The following is a 27,409-nucleotide window of genomic DNA, read 5'->3' on the forward strand; positions in this document are numbered from 1 at the left end:
GATTTTTCTAAACTAATTCTGTTATTGCTAATTTGAGTTTTGCTCACTGCTAGTATTTCATCATTACTATTTAACATTCCAACATGTCAGCCTTACCCCACTCCCCCCAAAAACATCATCCTTCCCGTTTGTATTCATGGTCTGGGTGGGCATCCCCAGATTAAATCTGCTGTGTGAGACACCTCAGGAACACAGATGACACCAAGGCCCAATCACACATAATATTCCAGTCACTCAAGGGAGCCCTCACACACGGTTTTATTCCTATACGCTCAATGCTCTCCAGCTTCCTCCTTCTGCCTCCCTGCCTCCACCCCCCAGATGCATCTTCTCCATCTCCTTGGCTTTCCTGCAAGCATCAGGAAAACTGCAAGGTCAGCTCTGACCTCGGCCCTGATCCAAAAGTGGGGAATATATCACTCACACCGCATTTGGAAAGCAGCCCACTGACTGCGAAAACTCTCTTCTGCCTGGCCATTCATCATGGGCCATTCACAGCTGGGCACCGGACTGCACATTCTGCAGGGACACGGTGACTTCCAATTGCAAGGGACTATAGCTGTCAAGGCACCAAAACTCCTTTCCTTCTCCTCCTCAGCTCCGAGGAGAAACCCTAGAGGGTCTTGTTTTAATAAAAGAAATACGGTGATGGGAAGAAGCTGTGAAGGCTCAGGGTGCTCCTTTCTCAAGTCATTGCCCATTAGGTTAATGGCTCAGTGGGCTCCAGCTGTTTTATAAACGTAGTAAGTGCACATGCACTCCGACAAATGCCACTCTGACTTTTTAGTTTTACTCAGGGTTCCAGAGAGACTCTTATTAAAGCTTATGCCTTATAATTTATGTAAGATAGTAAAAATCACACCCATTAAGCATCTCCTTGGTTGTGTGACTTATAAGTTAAGCCCTTTTCAAACAATTCATCAGTCAGGCACTGGTGGCTCACACCTGCAATCCTAGGTACTCAGGAGGCTGAGATCTGAGGATCATGGTTCAATCACGGTTCAAAGCCAGCCTAGGCAATAAAGTCCATGAGCCTCTTAGCTCCAATGAACCACTGAAAAGCCTGAAGTAGAGCTGTGGCTCAAGTGGTAGAGTGCTAGTCTTGATCAAAACTGAAATAAAGCTCAGGGACAAAGCCTAGACCCTGAGTTCAAACTCCAGGACAGACAGACAGACACACGCACACTCACTTCCAGAGACTTTTTTTCTCTCAGTCATGGATTTTGAACTCAGGGCTTGGGCACTTTCCCTAAGCTCTTTTACTCAAAGCTAGTATTCTACCACTTTGAGCCACAATGCCACTTCTGGTTTTCTGGTGGTCCATTGGAGATAAGAGTCTCACAGACTTTCCTACCTGGGCTGGCTTTGAATCGTGATTCTTATATATCTCAGTCTCCTGAGTAGCAAAGATTACAGGCATGAGCTACCAGTGCACGGCTCCCTCCAGAGACCCTGAAGCATGCTGAAGTAAAACCCAAACTCGTGGCACCTAAACCACACACTGAGCCTTACCCCCACTTAAACACATCGTGTGTGTTCCTTACCCAGAACACTCCACCCTGCCTGCCTCTCAAGCTGCCAAGATCATCCCATGTGGCACCTTCTCCACACGTGGGAAGCTGTCTCCTCAGTTCTCACACAGCCATTGCCTCCTCATTATTCAACATCCTGGCCTCCGACCTTTCAATCCAGCCATCCTGTCACTTGCTATATTCTGGTTTCATACTTTAATTTTCTGTACAACCCATACTGCTACTGATATTCCTCTTGTGCCCTGATTGCCTTGGGTGATTGATTGTTTTTCTTCCTCTACTTGGTTCACTGATAGATTCCCAAAATCAAACTCAGAGCCTAATATGAATAAATATTTGGTGGGTTCGTTGACTAATCGCTTAAATTTCAGAGGACAAGAAATTCCCTAGGGTCCCTGCCCACTTAAAGGACGGGATGGATAGTGAGCTGGGAACTGGTGGCTCACACCTGTCATTACCTAGCTACTCAGGAGGCTGAGATCTGAGGATCGTGGTTCAAAGTCAATCCAGCAGGGAAGTCTGTGTGATTCTTACCACCACTTAATCAGCAAAAACCTGCAAGTGGAACTGTGCCTCAAGTAATAGTGCACCCCCCATAAGCAAAGAAGGTCAGGGACAAGAGCCAGGTCCTGAGTTAAAGCCCCAGTACTAACACAAATAAATAGATAAATAAACAAACAAACAAATAAGGATGGGGGTAGAGCTGATTCCAGCTCCTGAAACTCTACACCTAATATTGTGTTGTGGACCAGCACAAGATCTACAATTTGGGTCCACAGTGAGGCAACTTTTTTTTTTTTTTTGGTTGGTCATGGGGTTTGAACTCTGGGCCTGGGCGCTGTCCCTCAGCTCTTCAGCTCAAGATGAGCACTCTACCACTTGAGACACAGCGCCTCTTTCGGTTTTCTTGTGTTTTATTGGAGATAAGAGTCTCATGGACTTTCCTGCCTGGGCTGGCTTTGAACTGTGATCCTCAAATCTCAGCCTCCTGAGTAGCTAGGATTACAGGTGTGAGTCACCAGTGCCCTGCCCACAGTGAGGCGACTTTAAGCACAGATCTTTGCCTGGGCATTCACTGATACATGATCTGGTCACCTCAAGAGAAATATAGCTTGAAGAGTAGAGCACCAGGGGATTCCAGATGATAGCAGAAGCTTGGATTTTCCCAGGATGCCTGCTTAGAGGCAAGCAGATCAGACCTGCTGCCTAAATGATACACAAAGACCAGACTACGTAAGATCATGGGAATCTGATGCCAGCTGAACCATAGGAAGCCAATGATGTCTGCCCAAGGGTCTTAAGAGAGACTGCTCACCCTTCCAAGCCTCTTCTCTTGAGGATTGGAGAATCATACAGCTGCTGATGCTACTGCTGCTGCTGCTGCTGCTGCTGCTGCTGCTGCTGTGTGTGTGTGAGTGTGTGTGTGTGTGTGTGTGTGTGTGTGTGTGTGTGTGTGTGTTTTATTCTGTCTTGTTTTGTTATTGCAAGGAATAAGAAAACAGGAAACCTTCGCTCCACTACTTCACACCAAAACTGGATAAAGTAAACTTCCAATTTCTTCAAAATTGCATTTCATATTTGGTAAACCTCAAGCAAACAGAAAGCTAAAAATAACCACCTGTTTTCTCTTCTCCTCCCCAAGGTACCATAATTATAACTTGTCACAGGGTGGGAAATGGACTTACCGGCTTCGATGCACTCTGGCTTCAGGCAATACTCCTGTTTAGCTTGGAAACTTAAGAAACCTTGACTCACTGGAAAAAAAAAAAAAAACAGACCAAAATAAATTGACTGACTTGTAGGAGACCTCCATCAGGTAAAGACACGTAATGCAAGACATTTGATATCAGTGCATCCTTCTCAGTACTGACCTGGTATTCAAAAACCTAGTTGGCACTATGTGGAAAATGAACTATATAACTTGTGGGTGGGGAGAAGAGGGAAAAACTGGGAGAGAGCAAGGGAAGGGGTGACATAGTCCAAAAAGAAATGTCCTCATTACTCGACTTCTATACTTTTAACACCTCTTTACATCACCATTTATTTATTTGTTTGTTTGTTTTGTCGGTCATGGGAGCTCATGGGTTCTGTTCCTGAGCTTATTGACTCAAGACAAGCACTCTACCACTTGAGCCACAGCACCACTTCCTGTTTATAGTGGTTAATTGGAGATGAGTTTCATGGACTTTCCTGCCCGGGCTGGCTTTGAACCATGATCCTCAGATCTCAGCCTCCTGAGTAGCTAGGGTTACAGGCATGAGCCACCAGCACCTGACTTTACATATCTTTATAATAATAATGATGATGATGATGATGATGATGATGATGATAAACAATTGGCTCAATGCCTCTGCACAATTTTGGTCACTCCCTTGACAGCTTTGGTAAGATGTTTGGTTGCTCTGAAACTCAGTTCTCTTATCTGGAAGACAAGTGAGTGAACTGCGACAATGAAGCATTGTTGTTGAAAATATGGTCCCCAGCGCAGCACTGGGAGATTTATAGATGCATAGTTTCAACCCCAATCCAGACGCCTGACTCAGAAACTAGACATATCACACAGTTGTGTGTTGCCCTAAAGTTTGGTTCGGATTTTACCTTTGAGCCCCCTACACTTAATCTTCCCCTTACTGCCAGCCATCTGTGATTGGTTGGGTGGTTGGTTGGTTGGGGTTCTGTTTTGTTTTGTTTTGTGACAGTGCTGGAGCTTGAAGTCAGAGCTTCTTGCTCTTGCTTTGCATTTTTGCTCAAAGCTAGCTCTACCACCTGAACTGCAGCTTCACTTTTGGCTTTTTGTTGGAGCTAAGAGTGTCACAGATGTGTCTGCCCTGGCTGGCCTTAAACTGTGATCCTCAGAACTTAGCCTTCTGAGAAGCTAGGGTTACAGGTGTGAGCCATCGACATTGGGCCAAACCATCTGTGTTTTATCAAGCCCTGAAGAAGCATGCCGATGCATGCCTAAATGTGAAAATTGCTGGGCTGGATGACCTCTACAGTGTCTTCCATGTCTAATTATCTACGCTTTATGTCCCACACTTCCCACTTCTAATATTACTTTTTTTTTTTTTGTCAGTTGTAGGGCTTGAACTCTGGGTTTGGGCACTGTCCCTGCACTCATCTCAAGTAGAGTGCTCTACCACTTGAGCCACATCACCACTTCTGGTTTTCTAGTGGCTTATTGGAGATAAGAGTCTCACAGACTTTCCTGTCCGGGCTGGCTTTGAACCATGATCCTCAGGTCTCAGCCTCCTGAGTAGCTAGGACTACCGGCGTGAGCCATCAGCCCCCTGCCCAGTCCTTATATTTATAACAACATCCCTATGTTAGAGATGGTGAGACAAACTTTTAAACAATGTCATTTGGAGCAAATCCTAAGTGGAAAAAAAAAAACAATCAGCATGGGTGGCATTTAGGAATTATCTAAACCATCTATACAGATACAACCGCAAGAGAAAGGGAAAGAGTAAGAATGTACTGTATAGCCAAGCAAGAAAGTCCATGAGCCTATTATCTCCAATTAACCACCAAAAAAGCCAGAAGTAAAGCTGTATGTAATTCAAGTGGTAGAGCACCAACCCTGAGCAAAACAAGCTAAGGGACATTGTCCTAGCCCTTCTTTAATCCCCAATACTGGCACCTCACATACACACACATATTCTGTGTATATAACTTAATCATATGGAGCAATCACCCTCTGTCCGCCCTAAACTTTCTATACCCTCCTTCCACCAGTCCCAGTCTACCAAATATGTATCCTTCAGAGGATCAACATTCCATTTGTTCCCAACACTCTCAAAAAACAAAATGAGGCTGGGAACCAGTAGTGGCTAATGCCTGTAATCCTACTGCTAATGCCTGCAATCCTTGCTATTCAGGAGGCTAAATTATGACAGCCATAGTTCAAAGCCAGCCCAGGCAGAAAAGTCTCTGAGACTCTTAACTCCAATTAACCACCAAAAAGCAAGAAGGGCTCAAGTAGTAGAGTGCTAGACTTGAGCACAAAAGCTCAAGGACAGCACCCAGGCCCTGAGTTCAAGCCTTAAAATAGCCATGTGGAAAGAGAGAGAGAGAGAGAGAGAGAGAGAGAGAGAGAGAGAGAGACTAGGACTGACCCTGATTCTAACCTGAGCTCTAAAACAGAAAAAAAATTCCTACACAATCAAAACAGCTTTCACCAATGTCTTAATTTCCTCCATCTTACTGGCAGAAAATAAAACAGATTTCTGCAAAACTACAAAAGGATGTTGTATTTGTGAACTCTTTGGAGGATGTGGACATTAGCACATGTGAGTTTAAGGTTTCAAAAAGAGGAATTCATTATTGATATTCTCTGTGAGCAAAAACAAATCATTTGAAGAAGTGGCTGTGAAGAGATGGATCATGGGAGGTGGGTAAGGACCAGAATCCTTCATGGTTCAACAAAGAAGCAGAATCAGGAAGCTACGCCCTGCTACTATTCTTGCTAGAGATGGCAGACCTGCAGATCACCTATCAGCATGGCAAGATTCATTATTTATTAAGCCACATTCTAAGAAGTGTCTACTTTTCCTCTGTTCTTTCCTCTGAACAGCCTTTCTACCCATGTTACATTATACATTCAAGAAACCTGCCTACGGGATATTTCGAGCTTATTTTTTAAGAAAAGAACGTTCTGAGCATAAAACCGTGTTTTCATTTCTTTAAAAATCAAACAGGTAAACTATGGCCAGCAGAAAGATTAACATGGAATATTTCAATGTATGTAGCTGGTGGAATTGTGGGGGTACATTTTTTTATATTGTGGAAAAGCATGTTTTTTGGTTTTTGTTTTCTTTTTTTGTCAGTCGTGGGGCTTGAACTCTGGGCCTGGGTGCTGTCCCTCAGCTCTTCAGCTCAAGGCAAGCACTCTACCTCTTGAGCCACAGCACCACTTCTAGTTTCTGAGTGGTTTATTTATTTATTTTGTTTTTTTTTAATTGTGAAAGTACTGTACAGAGGAGTTACAATTACATGAGCAAGGTAATAAGTACATTTCTTATCAAGCATTTTCTGAGTGGTTTATTAGAGATAAGAGTTTCATGGACTTTTCCTGCCTGAGCTGTCTTTGAACCATGATCCTCAGATCTCAGCCTCCTGAGTAGCTAGGATTACAGGTGTGAGCCAACAGTGCCAGCTGAAAAGCATGTTTTATTATAAGCAATACTAGTTTATTATTCTGAACAATGCTCTTGATACTAGTCTTAATTTTTAACTAACAGAATAGCTAAAGCCTTATTCTTGTTTTCTTTTTTTTTTTGGTCAGAACTGGGACTTGAACTCAAGGCCTGAGTGCTTTCCTTGAGCTTTTTTGCTCAAAGCTAGCACTCTTCCACTTTGAGCCACAGCACCACTTCCAAGACTTGTTCTTTCATTAAAAAACTTTGACACAAAGACTTTTAGAGAAGCAGAACTAAAATCAGTTATTGTCTGACAGTATTAAGGTTTTTAAATAAATTAAGACCCAGATTCATCCACATTCTCATGGAAAAGCTTTATATTTATAGAGGTTATTTTAACATAGTGAAAAGAAACAAGGATTGCCAAGCCTAGATAAAATAAGGTCATAAATGAATGAAATAGAGACAGCAGAGAAAATCTATTTTAAATCTATTTTAAATACAAAATATTACTTTTTTTTTTGTCGGTCATGGGGCCTGAACTCTGGGCCCCTTGAGCTCTTCAGCTCAAGGCTAATGCTCTACCACTTGAGCCACAGCCCCACTTCTGGCTTTTTCTGCTTATGTGGTGCTGAGGAATAAACTCAGGGCCTCATGCATGCAAGGCAAGCGCTCTACCACTGAACCACTTTCCCAGCCCCTCTTTTTTTTAACTAATTAGTTTATTGTTATTGGGGGATTTTTGGTAGTGCAGAGGTCAGGCCTCACACTTGCTATGCAAGTACTGTACTACTTGAGTCATGCCCCCAGTCCTCCAGAGTGTTAAAAAGAACTTAAGTAGTTGTTTCACTTCTCATTTTCTATTTCTCTCTAACTAGTAAAAATACAGTCAGAGTACAATGGTGTCATCCAGAGATCAAGTGTGTCAGAATGAATCTTTAACTCCCATGGAAAACAGGAAATCTCTCTCTCTGTCTCAGTCTTTCTCTCTCTCTTTTCTTATTTCTCCTTATTTTAACCCACTATACTAAAATAAGTCCTTGCTAAGACCTTCAAAAAAAAAAAAAGACTAGGGCTGGGAAGGTAGCTCTGTAGTAGAGCGCTTGCCTTGCATACATGAGGCCCTGGGTTCAATTCCTCAGCACCACATAAGCAAAAAGAAAAAAGCCGGAAGTGGCGCTGTGGCTCAAGTGGTAGAGTGCTAGCCTTGAGCTGAAGAGCTGAGGGACAGCGCCCAGGCCCAGAGTTCAGGCCCCACGACCGGACCCCCCCCCCAAAAAAATAAAAGACTATCAGAATGAAGATGAGGCTTGCTGGAAGAGCACATAATTAAGATGTGGGAGGGATCCCTAGCAGTGCACAAAAAGAATCTGGGGTTTGAGGCATGGCTCAAGTGGTAGGTAGAGCACTAGCTAATGAGCAAAAGCATCAGATACTGAGTTTAAGTCCTGCTCTCAGACTAAAAAAAAGATTGTGAGAATGGCCACAAGTAGAAGAAGTTATCCAGCTACAGCCCACAGGCCACATCTAGCCCCCTACCTGTTTATGCTTCTTTGAATGGCTTTTACATTTCTAGTAGTAACTGTGTGTGGTGGGGGAGATCCAATGAAGAATCACATCTCATAATACATGACGTGTATATGAAAATCAAATTTCGGTGTGTTGAAATCAAATCTTCCTGGCACCCTGGCCCATCCATTTGGATACCTATTATCCGTGGCTGTTTTGGGCTACCAGAGCTGAGAGCTGCAACTATGGCCCATAGAGTCAAAACTATTTACTAGGGGTTAGTGGCAGAGTGCTTGCCTAGCATACCTGAAGCCCTGGGTTTGATTCCTCAGTACCACATACACAGAAAAAGTTGGAAGTGGCGCTGTGGCTCAAGTGGAAGAGTGCCAGACTTGAGCAAAAGAAGCTCAGGGACAGTGCCCAGGCCCTGAGTTCAAGCCCCAGGACTGGCAAAAAAAAAAAAAAAAAACTATTGACTAGGTGCCCTAAACAGAAAAAAAATTACTGATCACTACATCTGAGAAACAGATTATGAGGAGGAAAGGAGAGAGAAAAAGGAGAGGAAAGAATTCACTTGCAAATAAACTGTCATGGGTGTACAACCATACTTCTATGCAGTTCTAGTGCTCTAGATTCTCTGAACCATTCTAAGGCCACCAGCGATCACTCTTACTACAAAAGTATAAGGTTAGAAAAGAGGTCATCCCAGAACCTAAAAGATACAAAAGTAATAGAAATTACAGACATGTGACTGAACTTGGATAGGCCAAAAAATTCATTGCCATATCAATCAGGAAGCCCCTTAGAGAGGAAAAAATCCTAACTAGAATATTGTCATAAAGAGCATTGTCTGGAAGGCATCTAGCAAGGACCTTTCTAGAAAAGGTGATGGCAGAGCCCTCGGGACAAGCAGTGAATAAAGGTAGTGGGGAAAAGAGGTTAAGTCTTAAATGGTACTGAAATATTTGTCAAAAAAACCCCGAGGGTTCTTGAATTTCTGCATCCAATTGGATGTGGTCTCCTGAAGCAATGCAATAGAATTGCTTGCATTTGTAAAGGAATCTCCTAAAGCCTTGTGAAAATGCATACTGTCAATCAGTGGGTCTGGGGTGGAGCTAAAGTTCCCAGCTGATGCTGATGCTGATGCTATTGCTGCTGTTTACTGGTCTGTGGACCACACTTTGAATGGCAAAACTACAGAGGACCATACCCTTAGCTTGCACTTATCTTCTCAACTAGAGACCCTCCTAGAGATTGGACATGTTAGCCAGGTTACTGGGCACATTGGAAAGTTACTTTCTATCTTCTGTGGGTCTCCCTTATCCATAATATCATTGCCTGGCTTGGAGAATTTTACTTCACTTTAAAATCATTCAGGGGCTGGAAAATGTGGCTTAGTGGTAGAGCGCCTGCCTAGCATGCATGAAGCTCTGGGTTTGATTCCTCAGTACCACATAAACAAAAAAAAAGCCAGACGTGGCACTGTGGCTCAAGTGGTAGAGTGCTAGCCTTGAGCAAAAGAAAATCAGGGACAGTGCCTAAGCCCTGAGTTCAAGCCCCAGGACTGGCAAAATAAATAAATTAATTAATTAAATTTAAAAAACATTCACACAAGTGTCAAAGTAACATTTTCGCTCAAAGAACTAAGAGATGCTGCTATGGAGAAACATCAAACTGATATATTGAGGTCTCAGAAAGCCATAAGCAGAAAAGAGTGCACTTGTGTGCATATAAGATGATCATTTGGTCTAGATGCTGGTGGTTCATGTCTATAATCTAAGCTACTCTGGAGGCTGAGATCTGAGGATTTTAATTTGAAGCCAGTCCAAGCAGGAAAGTCTATGAGACTCTTATCTCCAATTAAGCAGCAAAAAGCCAGAAGTACAGCTGTGCCTCAAGTGGTACAATGCCAACCTTAAGCCAAAAAGCTAATGGATAGTACCCAGCCAGGCCTTGAGTTCAAGTGTCAGTACTGTATAAAAATCAGAATTGGAAGTATTTTCAAAACTGAACTCTGTAGTCACTTCCCACATCATATGCAGTCCCTTGTCATACCCACAAAATTTCTCTTCTAGTTTTGAGTTTCAGAAGATGATGTTCATCTAAACCCCATGCACTGAGAAATCTCACAATGATTTTCAAGAGCCACAAATGCAGTTACAGAAGTAGGAGGTTTTGTTTCACCAGAAAGCAATAAACTCATCTAATTTCCTAAATCTTCAGCCACAGAAAACATGGAAAGATGGTTTGCTCATTTTAGCAGAATTCTCAACCACACAACCCTAAGTCTTTTCAAGTTTAATTACTGGTTTTTCCCTGCCAAAATAAACATGGCCGCCTGCATCCTGTATATGCCAAGGAACATTGCCAGGCTTGCTGCATTTCAAAGTGCACCTAGAATCTTCTAAGTATAGGGCTTGTTCCTAGGGCTCTTGCAAGTTAATGGAATAGTATGGATTGTGTGAGGAAAATTAAAAGTCATAGACAAGCATTTCTGAAAAGCCTAAAAGTTTAAGACACGTCTTGCCCCTTTCAAAGATATTGATTCTTTCTTCCTAGGAATCCTCTTTTATCACAGAGTCTCTCCGGGCACATCATTCTCACCATGAGTCATTAAAATAATTGGAATCATAATACCTTTCAAATCTTGGGAGGAAAACCTGTTTCCTTTCATATTAATTTTTAAATCTATTAGAAAGGCAGAGTTAACATGTCATCCCATCGGAGACGCTGGATTAAAATAGATTTGAAGAATCCTATTAAAGGTGAATTGCAAAAGACGGATTTGTATTTTGTGAATTAAATTTTGTGATTTGTTCAAGCAAACATGAACAAAAGTCAAATGAAAAGAAATTGTGGCGTGATTTTTTAAATCACAATGTAAAGTTCTTCATCACAAAACACATGAAACTGTCTATGAATTCCTAAACACTCTATTTGTGAAATATAATACATGATTTTTTTTTCTTTTTGTCTCGGTGCAACCAAATACCCTAGTCATCCAAACCCTTTCTACCCACTTTACCTTCTGGGTATACATTTATACCCAGAATAACCTCCCTTTTCATTTGCATATTTCATAGTAACTAAAGATGCACTGTCTTCTAATACAAACAAACAGCCATCCACCTGTATTATGACAAGGTTAGAATAAAGCACCAAGACAAATCTGGCCACATGCCCAGTTCCCCTGGTCTCTAACACTCCACTTACCTAGAAAGAGGACGGTGCCCAGCACCAGAGTGACACCAATGAACACTGCCAAGGCGATTCGAGTGCTTCTGCTGGCTCCCTTTCCTGTCTCCATGCTGCTCCCCGTTTCTGCTTCCATCAGAAGGACGGGTGAGAACACTCTGGAAGAAAGTCACTTTTCGTGGTTTGGTAGCTGGTCTCAAGAGTTTGTTAGGCGTTGACATCCAATGCTTCCTTGTTCTTCTACTAATGGACAGCTTTTTAAAAAAAAAAAAAATCCTGTCAGGAAACCTCCCCTCGCCACCCTTTCTCAAATAATCCTTCACAAATGAAATAGAAGAAACTCAAAATATTGGTTGCCTTGGCTCTCCTCCTGCCTAGACAAAACAAACAGCGGTTGCTTTATCTTGGTGTTCTCTCTTAGCGAAGTCCCTCTCAACTGATTGTTTGGCAGGCTCTTCTCTCAAGCGTTCCGAGTATACATGTTTTACTAGGTTGCTGAACAGATGTTTTAGCTATTTAAATGTATAGTCACTTGGGGAGGGGAAAAATTGTCTTTATCAACACTGGATTCTCATCAGCCTCCCCCCAATCGTGCTATGTTAGGTGGCGAGGACTCTTCAAACCCACTTCAAGATCTCAATTTAATCACGTCATTCTGCTGTGCTAATCATTCTGCTTGCCTGAATTGTCTTCATCAAAGATACTCTTTTCACGGTGTGGGTCCCTTTATAAAGCCTTCTACAACTTCCTAGGCTATCCTGAAGCATTTTATTTTAGGAACTTTGTGTATGATAGCATGTGCCAAAGATCAGAGTCATAATCCAGTGCAGTGCAGAGTAGCAATTAAGACAACCTACACAGGCTGATGGTTTGGACTGGAACTTTACTTTTTTTTTAAAGGAAGGAGAAAAATCACTTCCTCTTTGTGGTGCTAAAAATTGTACAAAGACAGTTACACACACACAACACACACACATATGAATTAAACTTACAGCCAACACAAAAAGGTATGGTTAAAAAAAAAATGATACCTTGGTCTGTACCTGTTGATGAAAACTGCACTCTTGTATTTTGCACTCCAGCTCCCCAAGGCAGAGCTATTGGTTAGTGTGTTTTCTGTGTTTCCATAAAGTGCTTATTTCAGCTAAGTCTTCAGGATGAATAAAAAGCATTTGGTTTTGCTGGCGAGACTGATTGATCGCTGGGTCTTTAATTTCTTTCATTATGATAATGATGGAAATTGCACCACTCTGCTTTTTTTTTTTCCATGGGGCAGGGCTACTGGTATTCTGCTACTACTCAAGTGATTTAGATTTGATTATGTAATGCTAGATCATTTATGACACAATAACCATTCTTGTTGCACTGGAGGTCAGCAAGTGGTGAGAGTAGAAATGGAGGTTTCAGCTACATCTAGAAAGCAAGGGAACAAAACTTGTGCACATAACTTTTGGGGTAACACCAGAGCTCAACCGATACCAATGAGTGTGACATACAAGCTTTTGCGCTTCTGTCTGGCTAGACTGAGTCGGGCCTTTAACTCAGCACATGGGATTCTCCCAAGATTGAGAAGTTAATACAGCTTGCATTCTTTTCTACTCATTTCATGTTACCCTGAGCTCAGAAGGTCATGTGTGCTCATTGCCTGTTGATAATATTTTGATGCTGCTATTCAATAACACATTCTAGTAGGCCTCTGGCCTCCAGCATAGGATCTCTCCCAAGAGTCTTCGGACATGGCTCAATACAGCATCATCGACTGCTGTATGGGTATGTCTATCATGTTCAGTGCTCAAGCCCAGCCATAACATGCTCCGCATGGCAAAGGAGAAAATGAGAGCAATAGAGATCAACCATTAGCCCAAAAATAAAAACAACTTCATGAGCCAGATGCCAGTGGCTCAAACATGTAATCCTAGCTACTCAGGAGGCTGAAACCTGAAGATTGAGGTTCAAATCCAAGCCAGGCAGTAAAGTTTATGAGATTTTTATCTCCAATTGGCCAGTAAACGGCCAGAAGTGGAGCTATGGCCCAAGTGATAGAGATCTAGCCTTGAGTGAAAAAACTCAAAGACAGCACCCAGACCCTGAGTCCAAGCCCCAAGACTGGCACCAAAACAAACAAACATAAAGCAGCTTCAGGAATCTGAGATGGGGGTTCCTTGGAATCTTTTTGAATTTTTTTCTAAATGCTCAGCTGTTTGTACTTCACACTGACATAACACTTTTGTTTTCACCTCCAGCTAAATCTATACATGAAATAGCAAAGTCAATTTCAATTACACTGTTTTACAAAATGAGCCTGAAACCAAGCAAAGGCCTTCGATGACATGGGAAAATAACACACAGGATCTTGGGGAGATGCAATCACACTGCATGTCTGCGGCTTGACAATGCTTCCTTTGCACAAGGAAGAGGACTGTCACCCAAACACAACAGGGCCCATATCTTTCTTTTTTTAAATGCTGGTACAAGCTGGGCACTGGTGGCTCACATCTATAATCCTAGCTACTCAGAAGGCTGAGATCCAACCATCACAGTTCAAAAGGCAGCACAGGCAGGAAAGTCCATGAGACTCTTATCTCTAATAAACCACCAGAAAACCAGAAGTGGAGATGGGGCTCAAGTAGTGGAGCACTAGCCTTGAGCAAAAGAACTCAAGGACAGGGCTAGGCCATGAGTTCAAGCCCTATGACCGACAAAAATATGTGCTAGTACTGGACTTGAACTCAGGGACTTATATGTTATCCGTTAGCCTTTTCACTCAAGGCTAGTGGAATCACTTGGGCCACAGTTCTACTTCTCACTTTTTGGTGGTTGCTTGTCGATAAAAATCTCACAGACTTCCCTGCATGCGCCGGCTTTGAGCAGCGATCCTCAGATCTCAGCCTCCTGAGCAGCTAGGATTACATCCTTGAGCCACCAGGGTCTGGCTTCTTCCTCTTTTTACTTCTCCAAATCTCCTCACACCCTTCAGTCTTTTCTTTTTTAGGTCTGGGCCTCAGTACCTGAAGCTTTCACTCATTGGCTAGCACTCAACTGAGCCACGCCTCCAACCCCCCTTCAGAGTCTTGATTGACATAGCAATGGTGGTTTGGGATTGTCAGTTGAGTAATTTTTTTAATCTTGGAGTAGCAATTTTCCCCCTCCCTCCATGAGGTAAAGGCAGTTTGGGGCTTCAGTTATTCCTATCCATCACTGACAGTCCAGACTTCATTCCTGACCTGAGCATTCATCTCCTGAGGGAAAGGCCATTAAACTAAACACTCCTTCCAGGGATTGTAATCTGGAAAGTAGGATGCATTCCATTCCAACCTTCAAAAATACACAGCAAACTGCATTAAATTAACAACAAAACAAAGTCTAATAAATAACCTGGTATGTTAAAAATAGTTTGTCCATCTAATGTAATGTAATAAAGGTTTTCTTTTTCTCTCTACAAAAATAATCAAAGAAGATTTGAGAGTGGGTGGGATTGATAGAGGATAGGATGTGGGTGAATTATTCATTATCAGATGCAGTCTTCAGTCTGTCATTTTCTGCATTAATTTTTCAACCTTTTGGGAGATGGTGATTATCTTGCCCTTAAAATAAACTGCATTCAAAAATAAAGTAGGACAGAAAAAAAATTTAAAACAACCTCTGGGGCAAAATAAAGAAGTTCAAGTTACAGAGGAATAATGAATGCTCACCAAAGACTAAAGCAGGGAACTACAAAACATGGCACACGCATGGGCCAAACTTAACCCATGTCCTATTTTTATAAATAAAATTGTATTTGATCGTTGATGACTGTATCCCTGTTACACAAGGTGTAAGAGTCGCCAAAAGGAGACTGCCACACATTTGTTTGCTCTCCCCCCAATAAAGTCTTTTCTGCCTGAATCATGTGGTGGTCTCCTTTCAGCAAACCTTAAGCAAGGCAGTTACATACTCTTGCAACCAAGACCTCGCATTCTCTGAAGTATATACTTTAGAAGTCTACTGATTGCTGAACCGAAAAGAAGTAAAAGCTGCTATTAGCTCTTTGACTGCAGCTGTGGCTCAATTGGTGGAATGCTAGCCTTGAGTGAAAAAGCCAAATGAGAGGCTTGAAATCAAACCCCAGTACACACACACACACACACACACACACACACACACACACACACACACACACACACGATGCTAGCTGTTCACACAAACATGGTATATACACACACACACACACATATGTATATACAAATACAAAGCCAAATATCAGCCACACTGACCTGCTACTCAAAATTGTTAACTTCTCAGAGAAATTAATGGATGCATCTTAGCCTGAAACTAGAACGTTAAAACTACAGCATATTATTGACTAGGTTTGGGAGCCAAAAGTCACTTTTCTAGGTGAGGGAGGGTTGCCATACACAAAAAATAACCTCCAAATTCTGTGGATCTGTGGAAAGAAGTTAACTGAATAGTTACTGTGCAAGGTAAACCTGACTGATCTGCACCCACTCAATTGTTTCAAAGAATATCCAAGGCCAACTTGAGCCATAACTGGGAATCAACTAGTAAATCAAAATTCATTTTTTACTGTTTCTCAATGCCTGGCCCTAAGCAAAATTTTATGAGGAAAAAATAAAGAAGCCATGCTGAAGATCCAGGACTGAATATCTGGACATGAAATTAGCCAAGTATTGGTGGCTCACACCTGTAATCCTAGCTACTCAGGAGGCTGAGCCCTGATGATCACAGTTTGAAGCCAGCCCAGGCAGCAAAAGTCCATGAGATTCTTTACTTCCAATTAACCACCAAAAAGTCAGAAGTGGAGCTATGGTTCAAATAGTAGAATGCCAGCCTTGAGTGAAAAAGCTAAGGGATAGTTCCCATGCTCTGAGTTCCAGCTCCAGTATTGGCACCAAAAAAGAAGAGAGAAAGAGAGAAAAGAAGGAAGGAAGGAAGGAAGGAAGGAAGGAAGGAAGGAAGGAAGGAAGGAAGGAAGGAAGGAAGGAGGGAAGAAAGAAAGGAAGAAAGAAAGAAAGAAAGAAAGAAAGAAAGAAAGAAAGAAAGAAAGAAAGAAAGAAAGAAAGAAAGAAAGAAAGAAAGAAAGAAAGAAAGAAAGAAAGAAAGAAAGAAAGAAAGAAAGAGAAAAGCAAACTGACAACATAGCCACAGAATTCCCCCTAAAGCACACAAACCTGGCCATCAACATGGATAAACAGGAATCAGTGTGGCAGATTCATTGGAAAGACTTCCAGAAAGACCTGGGAGAATTGGCAGCTTGAAGGCAGAATAGGCAGGCTTCGAAATGGGCCAAACCCTACCTTCAGCTGGGCCTTACTAACCACTTCCTGTGGAACTCAGAGGTAAGGTTATTTATCTTGAGATCACTGAATCCAGCAAGTTCAGCCCTAGCTGCCATCTGGCTGGGGTGACAGGTAAAACGTGTCTTTGTACTAGGCAGGAATACATCTGGTCATTATTTGAATATGGAGAGTCTTCTGTCTTGAGCAGTAAAATCTCATGTGGGCCATAATTTCAATAAGAAGGAAATGATTCAAATCTTAAAAAATGTTTTCATCCAGTCACTGGAAGGAGAAGGGAAGGAGAAATGAAGATGGGGAGGAGACTTAACTGGTGAAATCTGGGGTTTGTGGTGTGGTTTGGTCATTTTACACTAGGGGAGTTAAAATACTAAGCCATCCACTAATGAGAAACATTACTTATGTTATATCTGATTGTTTTAAACAACTTTCTTAGATAGGTGTTCTTATCTCCTTTTACAGATAAGGAGACTGGAGTTTGGAACTATTAAATGATTCACTGAAGGTCAGAAGGCCTGGTTTGTCTTAAGAGCAGAATGGTCCCAAATTCCAAACTCTTGTCTCTCTTCCAAGTTATCTGACAAGTTTCCTTATCAGGTAATTAGTGAGCATAGTTGTAGCTCTTCAAAATGACACCTGAGTGGAAGAAAAGTGATAAAATGGGCTTCTTTTAATTATCTTGTTTACAGGACTAATTATCAGGTCTTATTTCCCTAACAGGGACAGCAGACATTATTGAATATAGAGAGAAACAGGTTTTCTGCTGGGGAACAGTATGTAAAATGTCTCCTGATTTGTTGGTGCTAGTAACTGAACATTAAAAAGGACATACAGCCAGGCACTGGTGGCTCACAGAAGTTACTCAGGAGGCTGAGATGTTAGGATCATGAGTTCAAGGCCAGTTTTGCCTATATAATAAGGCCTGGTCTCAAAAAGCAACACAATAAAAAATAAAAATAAATCCAGACACTGGTGGCTCATGCCTGTAATCCTAGCTACTTAGGAGACTGAGATCTGAGGATCGCGATTCAAAGCCAGCCTTGGCAGGAAAGTCTTTGAAACTCTTATCTCCATTGAGCCACCTTCCCAGCCCCTTTTTGAAACTCTAATCTCCAATCAACCAGTAGAAAACCAGAAGTGGAGCTGTGGCTCAAAGTGGAACAGCACTAGCCTTGGGCAAAAAAAAAAGCCAGCCGGGGAAGGAAAGTCCATTGCAACTCTTATCTCCAATAAACCACTCAGAAAACCAGAAGTGATGCTGTGGCTCAAGTGGTAGGGCACTAGCCTTGAGCTGAAGAGCTGAGGGACAGTGCCCAGACCCAGAGTTCAAGCCTCTCAACAGACAAGGAAAAAAAAAAAAAAAAGAGTTTGGCGACTGGAGGAAGATGTGGGGTATGGACTCAGGATTAGTTGGTGTGAATATCAAAGGTATCTGGGCACAAGGAAGACATTTACTATTTCTCAGAATTAGCCAGCATCTGCAAGGCCCAAAGGTGTCAAGTATCATAAAATATAGGAAATTTAAAAAAAACAATATAGCTTCAAAACCCATAATATCTTGTTTCAAAGCATTCCACTGTGCCAATGCATAACACTTTTTTTTGGGGGGGGGGTCCAGTCGTGGGGCCTGAACTCTGGGCCTAGACGCTGTCCCTCAGCTCTTAAGCTCAAAGCTAGTGCTCTACCACTTGAGCCACAGCGCCACTTCTAGCTTTTTTCTTTTTGTTTATGCGGTGCTGAGGAATCGAACCCAGGGCCTCATGCATACAAGGCAAGCGCTCTACCACTGAGCCACCTTCCCAGCCCACATAACAATTTTTGTTAATGTACTCACTGGCCATCTAACTAGTACTAGCTTGTTGTGCCCTCACATTGACCAGACCCACTGAGGCCCCTTGGTTAGACTAATCTGTACAAGTTTTTATGCATTTGATTAGTAACAGCAATTGTTCTAAGAGGGCTTATTTGGAGGTTTATGACAGCTAGAGACTCAGAGAAGTCCTCAAATTGGAATGGGTACCAGAATCTCCTGGAAGTCTGGTTAACACATAGATTTCTTAAGGATTTCTCTCTCATTCAGTAGATCTGGGATGGACTGAAATTTGTATTTCTAATCATTTCCCAAATGATGCTGCTGTTGCTGCCACTCCACAGACCACATTTTGGGAATAACTGGCTTAGAACAGCCATTAAAATCTCTTTTCAGTATAGCAAAAGGAACTGAAGAACCAACAAAGTGAACATTAAAGTGATGTGGTGAAACTAGTGATGACATCCAAAACACCTAGCAACCAGTATGGCATGCCACTGGCCAGGCACTATGGTTTAAGTAAGCATTTCCCAAAACATATTAAAGTTTTGGTTCCTAGTCTTGGGAGATGGTGGGCCCTTTAAGAGGTGGAGCCTAATGAGAGGTTTTTCAGTCATTGGGACTGGGCCCTTGAAGGATGTAGTGGAATTCTGAGCCCCTTTCATCTCTCCTTTTTCTATCCTGGCCATTAGGCAAACAATGACAACAACCACACTATTCTGTCTCACCACAGACCCAAAGTGACGGAGTCAATCATGGATTGAAACCATGAACCAAACTCAATTTTCTTTTCTTAATTTATCATCTCAGGTATCCATGTAGAGCAACAGAAAACTGCCTCCTACAATAGAGGAAGCAATCTCAGTGGCCTCTTATGTGACAGCCACTACCTCTTCGTTGCTGAAGCTGGAGGATCTCAGGGGGAAGGATGGGGTAGATGTGGCTGAAGGAGATCCAGAGCATCAACTATCCACAGCTTGTAAGATGGTATTTGAATATTTAACAATAGCCACAGCTAAACTGGTAGGAGCCCATTGAACTGCAGGCCTGAGTCCAATTTCAAATAGACTTTTGACACTGCTTTAAACCTTCCAGTGGTTGCCATCAGCTTTTAGGGAAAATGTTAAAATGCTTCACATGGAGTTTCTGCATAATCAAACCAACGCCATCCTCTAAGCTCTTTAATTTACATTCTACACCCTAGGAATTCTAAACCCTTCCACATTCCCAAATGCAGTGGGGTTCTCCCAATCCTCTTGCTGTTGGGGGGGGGGGGGGGAGGGGGAGACCGAGACTTCTCATTTTGCCTGGAGAATGACCTCTTCAGAAAACTCGCATTCATCTTTAAAGATTCAACTCAGGTTTTGCCTCCTGAGGAAAATCTTCCCAGTCCTTTATTCTTATCAAGGCCACAGGGTAATCCACCATCTCACCCCAAGTGTACTACAATTGTCCTTTGTGGAAGGCAGCCCCCAATGAACCACAGGTATGATGAAGGCATTTACCTTATCTCGTCGTTTTTTTCAAGCTTACACTTCTCCAGAAGCAAGCGGAACCTCACAGCTGGTGGTGTGGCATAATCTGACAGCACATTTCTCTTTTTTTAATGTATGTGTGCTGTTACTAGGGCTTCAACTCAGGGCCTGTCCCTTCTTTGCTGTTCAAAGCTGGTGCTCTACCACTTGAACCACAGCTTCACTTCTGGCTTTTGGGTGGTCGATTGGAAACTAGAGTCTCATGGACTTTTCCTGCCTGGGTTAGCTTTGAGCCATGATTCTCAGATCTCAACTTCCTGAGTAGAGTAGCGCGAATTACAGGTGGGAGCCACTGGCATCTGGCTTCATTTGTCTTTCTTAGTGGTACTTCATATTGTGGCACATCTGAGCAAATTATAACAGATTCAATGAAATAAGTTTTCTTCTCTGTTTCTACATTTCCTGGTGCAAAACTGAATGTGTATGATATACTTTGGCCTATCAGCCCCACTCTGACCTTCTAGTGTATTGGATGAAACCACATTTGCCAGGCTCTGTAGCCAGCTAAATTCCTGTGTGATTCTGTGTAATGTACTAATGGGAGAATTTTTTTGTTATTATAAAGGTGATGCAGAGAGAGGTTATAGTTACACAATCAGGTAATGAGTATACTTCTTTTTAGACAGTGTCACCCCTTCCCTCACTCTCCTGATAAGAGATTTTTAAGCCAGGCACCAGTGGCTCATGCCTGTAATCCTAGCTACTCGGGAGATCTGAGGTTGCAGTTCCAAGCCAGCCCAGGCAGAAAAGTCTGTGAAACTCTTATCTCCAATGAACCACCAGAAAACCAGAAGGGGAGCTGTGGCTCAAAGTGGTAGAGTGCTAGACTTGAGCAAAAGAGCTCAGGAACAGCACCCAGGCCTTAAGTTCAAGCCCCATGACTGACCAAAAAAATTAATTAATAAGAATAAACCAGGAGTAATGTGGAAGCCCCATTTGGGTTTTGTTTACTGCTGCTGGGTCTATCCAGGGCTTGGAAAGCATATAAGAATTCATACCACAGGGACAGCAAGAGGGACAGGAGCAGCTTACAGGCTTCAGATGACTACAGACTCCAACAGCATCAACAAGACCTAAGTCCCTGGAAGCCCACTCAGCAGCAGCATCTTCAGGGCTTTCAGTAGCAGTGTTTGCAGTAATCAAATTCTGGGTAACTGCATCTCCTTTATTCCTTTTGCTCATCCTTTTCTGTTGGAAATAATGGCCTGTATTAAATACACTCTGAAATGCCTACATCAGTTTCTGCATTTCACACTGATAGCTAGAGTTCCTCTTCTCTTTTTCCTTTTTCTTTTTCTTTCTTTTTTTTTCTTTTTTTTCTTTTTGTCAGTCCTGGGGCTTGAACGCTGGGCCTGGGCACTGTCCCTCAGGTCTTCAGCTCAAGGCAAGCACTGTACTATTTGAGCCACAGCGCCACTTCTGGTTTTCTGATGGTTAATTGTAGATAAGAGTCTTCGGACTTTCCTGCCCAGGCTGGCTTTGAATCACAATCCTCAGATCTCAGCCTCCTGAATAGCTAGGATTAGAGGCATGAGCCCACAGAGCCCGGCCTCCCTTCTCTTTCTTTTCCTGTAAATCCTGGCTGCTCCATTTACATTAGTGCATGCTCTATGCCGCCATGCAGGCCAGCACAATGGTAACAGCAGTGAAGGACATCATATCTGAGAACAAACTCCCTGGGTTGGATGCTACCATGCACCTTATAACTGTGTGACCTTAAGAAATTGGCCTGTTTGCTCACAATCCCAATTTTGCATTCTGACGAAAGAGACACAGTAACTATTTCTATGCAGCAGTTCTTATAAAATGATGCACTTAGGGGCTGGGAAGGTGGCTCAGTGGTAGAGCACTTGCCTTGCATGCCTGAGGCCCTGAGTTCGATTCCTCAGCACCACATTAGCAAAAAGAAAAAAGCCGGAAGTGGTGCTGTGGCTCAAGTGGTAGAGCACTAGCCTTGAGCTGAAATGCTGAGGGACAGTGCCCAAGCCCAGAGTTCAGGACCCACGACCAGACCCCCCCCCAAAAAAAATAAATTAATTAAATAAAATGATGCACTTAAAATGGTGCCTGGAAAAAAAAGCAGTGGGCATTATTGTTGCTGTGTACATTGTACATATTTCTCACTGTTTTCACTCTTAGGAAGGGCTGGCCATGCCTATAAGAGGAATTCCAGGTTGGCACAAGTGGCTCAGGCCTATAATCCTACTCAGGAAACTGAAATCTGAGGCTCACGCTTCAAAGCCAGCCCAGACAGGAAAGTCTATGAGAGTCCCTGAGTTCAAGCCTCAGGACTGGCAAAAAATGTACTAAGGCCATAGCTTAGTACCTACTGCCCACACTTCTTTTGTGGTATTGAGAATTGAATCCAATATTATTCACTTTTTTCAACTATAATATAGTTTCTTTGGCCCACCCTACATTGCAGGGTCTAAGATAGGAATAGAAATGGAGGTTCAATTACATACCATTGGAAGCTGTAAATGAAATCCAAGCTAGTAAATCAAACACAATCTCTCCTTCTACCTTTCAAATACAACTTACACCCACCTGGATGGCCAGACCGCAAACAAGATTCTGTGGCTCTCCATGCAGAAACACATTGGAGACTCAACCTCAGCCCTCAGCTTAATCTCTTTCTCTGCTCAAATGCCCTCACCAACCCAGGCAGCCTTCCCTCAGGATGAGAGATAATAAACAGAGAAAGAAACCCCCACTGGCCCTTTAAGTGGGCTTTGAGCAAAGTTGTACAGGAATGTTCACATCTTGGAGATGCAAACTGTGTTTTAGCAGGAGACATGGATACATCCTCTTAGCACTAAAGACCCTTCATCCATAGCAAGGTGCATATCCCCAGGAGAGCTAGCAAGGAGCCCCCTTGAATCAAGGACTCAAAGCAGCAGGCTAAGGGGCAAAACTGCAACCCCAGTCAGTCACTGGTGGCTTACACCTATAATCCTTGCTACTCAGGAGGCTAAGATCTGAAGATCTTAGTTAAAGTCAGCCTGGGCAGAAAAAGCTGAGAGACTCTTATCTCCAAATAACAAGCACAATGCCAGAAGTAATGTGGCTCACGTGGTAGATCACCTGACCTGCCTTGCTTGAAAAAGTTAGAGCAAGAGACCCTGAGGTCAAGCCCCCCGTACCAAAAACAAAACACATAACTTTGTAATAGTAAATCCTTCCTATCCACCTACCCAAATAGATTTACAGCACAAGAAATGTTTTAGCAAGGTACTGGTAGCTCACACCTGTAATCCTAGCTACTCAGGAAGCTAAGATCTAAGGATTGCAGTTCAAAGCCAGTCCGGGCAGGAAAGTCCGTAAGACTCTTACCTCCAATAAACCACTCAGAAAACTGGAAGTGGTGCTGTGGCTCAAGTGGTAGAGCACTCACCTTGAGCTGAAGAGCTAAGGGGCAGTGCCCAGGCCCAGAGTTGAAGCTTCACGACCAACAAAAAAAAAAGTTTTTAACAGAGAAAAAAAGCTCCCAGGTATTGGAGATGAGCTACTGCCTACAACTGAAAGCCTTAAGACTAAAGAAAAGACAAAAGAGTTCCAGCTGTGGGTTCTTAAAGAAAGTAATTTATGCAAGTTCATTTCTTTAAGGAGACATGTTTTTCCACATGTCAATTTCTGGGAACATTTTTGTGTTATTATTATATAAAATACATCAGACGATATATGAATTTCAAAAATGTAATACATTTTGCCAACAGAAAATATCATCCGTCTTTCTAAGGAGGTGTTAAATACTTCATTATATAATACGCTGCCTCATTCATATTATTAGCCGTGAATTCAATTTGGAGTTTACTGCTCTTCTCAAAAGCTTAGCATTATTTAACTGTAATAATTCCCAATCATAACAACTCAGATGATTGATTCTGTTTAATCACAGATGTTTCTACAATGCTAAAAAGTCTGTATTATTTTTGTTTGAAGCTAGCACACCAAGTCCCACAGTATGGTATAATTAAGAACAACTGTTTACTTTATCTTAAATTCAACACCCCTCACCCCCACCTCAAAAGCTAGACATTAAAGTACTAAATATAATGATCTCGGTAAACCAAATTGCTATGTTACTGGCAGGCCTTCCTGCTGTTTCCCTTAAACAGTTCTATTTGTAATGGTGATGAAGAGGAAAAGAAAGAGAGAAAAAAGGAAGAGAGGAAGAGAGAGCGCAAGCAATCAAGAGAGAAGGAAGGAAGGAAGGAAGGAAGGAAGGAAGGAAGGAAGGAAGGAAGGAAGGAAAGGAGTGGAGGAAAGGAGGGAGGGAAGGCAGGCAGGAAGGCAGGAAGGCAGGCAGGAAGGCAGGAAGGAAGGAAGAGAGGAAGGGAGGAAGTGAACAAAAGAAAGAAAGAAAGCTGGTAAAATATGCAGCTTTCCCTCAACTGTATCCTCCACCTAACCCTCAGTTTCTGTGGCAATGCTGAAAAACACTTTCCTTTCTCTTTCCCTTTTTGGCCATTTTAGATGCTTACTTGTATTATTGTAAATGTCATGGGTACACAATACATCATGAAACAGCAGCTCAATTTTATGTTAGTCTGTCTCCCCAAGTAGATGGAGAGGGGGTATTCTTGAGAATTGACCTTCAGTCATATCAGTGCCTTCTGTAACCATACCAAGGCCTAACATACAGGTAGTACCCTAGATGTTACTGAATCCATGAAGATCTACTTGCTATTCACACCTTACATCACACCTGTGATGCGATGCTGACATTATGGTATAAATATTCAGGTTATTGCCTAAGGGTTATAAAAAATATGAGCAAATTTTGTGCTTACAAGCCCCAGAACTGGCAAAAAAAAAGTTTTCTAAAACACAGCTTAATGAACAAACCATAAGGAACTAGACATGTTTGACTATGTTAAAGTTCAAATACCAAAAATACCAATAAAAATAAGGTATGGAGTAGGAGTAAGAGTAAGAATTATTGTCCTAAAGATTTAAAGAAAGAGGAAGTGGTGCTATGGGTCAAGTGATAGGGCACTTGCCTTGAGCTGAAGAGCTAAGTGACATTGCCCAGGCCCTGATTTCAAGCCCCATGACAGGCAAAAAAAAAAAAAAAAAGATTTAAAGAAAGGGCTGGTAATGGGGCTTAGTAGTAGAGTGCTTGCCTAGCATTCATGAGGCCATTGGTTCAATTCCTCAGTACCTTATAAACAGAAAAAGCCAGAAGTAGCACTGTGGCTCAAGTGGTAGACGCTGGCCTTGAGCTGAAGAGCTGAGGGACAGCATGGAGGCCCAGAGTTTAAACCCCAGGACTGGCAAAAAACAAACGACTTTTTCATTCTGCATCCCAGGAATAGTCTTTGTATGAGTTGGTGGTGTTGTGATTGTGAACGTTACACTATAATATCAAGTATGACATAAGTGCTACTTTCATGCTTCAAAATTTAGAGATTGGGAGCGGGGGTATACAGATACTTGAGCCTGAACTCAGGGCCTCACATTCACACTTGAGTTTTTCTGCTCATAGCTGGTTCTGTACCACCTGAGCCAAACCTCCAACCTAGCTTTTTACTGGTTAATTGGACATGGAATGTTACAGAGTTTTATGTCTGGTTTGACTTCAAATCATGATCCTCAGATCTCTGGCTCCTGAGACAAAAAAAAAAAAAAAAAAGAAAGAAGCTCAGGGACAGTGTCCAGGCCCTAAGTTCAAATCCTTGGACTAAAAAAATAAACAAACAAATATTTAAACAAAAATGTAGGGAGAAGGAGGGGATGGGAGGGAGAGGATGGAAGAAGAGGGAAGGGGGAAGGAAGAAGGAGGAAATGGGAAGGAAAAAGGAAGAAGGGAGTAAGGAAGGGAAGGAGGGCGGGAAGGCAGGGGAGCAAGAGGGAACAAAGATAGGCCCATACACTCTGCTAAATGAGCTGAAGCTCTGCTTCTTCATTTTTGCTAGTTAGTTGGAGTTAAGATTCTCATGGATGTTTTTTGCCTGGGCTAGCTTTGAAGTACTATCCTCAGATCTACTAGTCTACTGAGTAGCTAGGATTATACATGTAAGCCATTGGTATCTGGCTGCTAAGTTCACTTATTTTTATTTATTTTTAATTGTATCAAATTCCAGTAATTCTAGAAACTCAAGTAATAGCTAGGTCAAAGATTAAGGATTTGTTGTTGTTTGTTTAAGCTACATTTAAAATTCTTTCCAGTCATTATTTCTTGTTCATGGATTTAACTTCCTCAGAAAAATTGACAGAAGGGAGAAACTTCTGTAAAGAAGTGAGGTAAAAGCTGGGCACTGGTGGCTTATGCCTGTAATCCTAGCTACTCAGGAGGCCGAGATCTTGAGTATCATGATTCAAAGCCAGCCTGGGGCAGGAAAGTCCCTGAGACTCTTATCTCCAATAAACCACTCAGAAAACCAAAAGCTGCGCTGTGGCTCAAGTGGTAGAGCGCTCGCCTTGAGCTGAAGAGCTGAGGGACAGCGCCCAGGCCCAGAGTTCAAGCCCCACGACCAACCAAAGAAAAAAAAGAAGTGAGCTAAAATCTGTGGCTCAAATAAAACTGCCACACAATAGCTTCGTCATCCCCCGCCTCCCTTCTCCAAAAAAAAAGATAGGCACATAGACAAATAGAAGCACAGGCAGTGTTTATTTTTTTCAGGTAGACATGCAAATGTTTTATTGCGAGTGGGGTGCTGGGCCTCTGGGGACAGGCCGGGGACCATCAGGGCGCAGCCTGGCCGCTGGCGCTGCCTCCGGAGTCCTTTGGCTTCATCACATCTGGAAGCTCCGGTGGGCTGGAGAAGGGCTCGATGTGCAGGGCCTCAACCGTTTCATCTTCCAGGAAGGCTAGGCCCACGGTGGCCGGGACATGCGGCCGCGCCGTCTGACTGGTGAAGCCACACTCCCTCAGCGTTTTCTCGTCGTCTAGAAGCTGGTCGTCCTTGTAGAGACGCAGCTTGTCTGGTGGCCGCTGGAGGATGCCCTCCACGATGCGCTTCAGCTCGAACACGGTGCTCGACTCCTTGGCGACCGTGAAGATGGTGGTCTTGTGGCGCCGGATCATGAGGAACACGTCCATCTTGGCGGCGGTGGCGGCTGCTTCGGGCGGCAGCCACTTCAGTCAGCCGGCTGCTGCGGGCTGCTGCGGGCTGCGGCGCTGCTTGCTTCTAGCGGCAGCTGGCTCAAAGCACCAGCCACCTCGCTCCGCCCCTTACCAGCAGCCCTTGCACAGGCCTGGCCCAGCATGCCCTGCATGCAGCCCCGCCCACTGTGGTACCACCATTTTAGGTCCATGCACTTTTTCTAAGACAAACACTTCCCTGGTCAATTAAATTCTGAAAATGTGCCCGATCGCATGAGGTCTCAGGTAAATGAACATTGAAACTACAGGAAATCACCACCCGCACTGGCAAAAAATGCAAAATCTGACCAT

At 42.8% G+C, this 27,409-nt stretch overlaps 2 protein-coding genes across 2 annotated transcripts in view; both read right to left on the reverse strand.

Annotated features, from left to right (window-relative positions):
• Phex (phosphate regulating endopeptidase homolog X-linked) overlaps nucleotides 1-12,536 on the reverse strand; it is a 209,091-nt gene extending 196,555 nt beyond the window's left edge. Inside the window, exons 1-3 of the mRNA XM_042670171.1 lie at nucleotides 12,403-12,536; nucleotides 11,390-11,625; nucleotides 3,218-3,286 (exon numbers count right to left, since the gene is read on the reverse strand). Of these exons, the coding sequence (XP_042526105.1) occupies nucleotides 3,218-3,286; nucleotides 11,390-11,507 (187 nt within the window). The 5' untranslated portion in view covers nucleotides 11,508-11,625; nucleotides 12,403-12,536. The remainder of the gene's footprint in view (nucleotides 1-3,217; nucleotides 3,287-11,389; nucleotides 11,626-12,402) is intronic.
• A 14,162-nt stretch (nucleotides 12,537-26,698) lies between these two features.
• Nucleotides 26,699-27,055, reverse strand: LOC122099637 (elongin-B-like). Its single transcript, XM_042670194.1, has one exon. The coding sequence runs from the start codon at nucleotides 27,053-27,055 to the stop codon at nucleotides 26,699-26,701; it is 357 nt and encodes a 118-aa protein (XP_042526128.1).
• Nucleotides 27,056-27,409: the final 354 nt, after the last annotated feature.

Source organism: Dipodomys spectabilis, unplaced genomic scaffold (assembly GCF_019054845.1).
Source record: "Dipodomys spectabilis isolate Male_0828 unplaced genomic scaffold, ASM1905484v1 ptg000526l, whole genome shotgun sequence".
NCBI classification, from domain to species: domain Eukaryota; kingdom Metazoa; phylum Chordata; class Mammalia; order Rodentia; family Heteromyidae; genus Dipodomys; species Dipodomys spectabilis.

Coding starts and splice junctions, on each gene's coding strand:
- LOC122099637 (XM_042670194.1), bottom strand. CDS start 27,055: ATGGACGTGTTCCTCATGATCCGGCGCCACAAGACCACCATCTTCACG.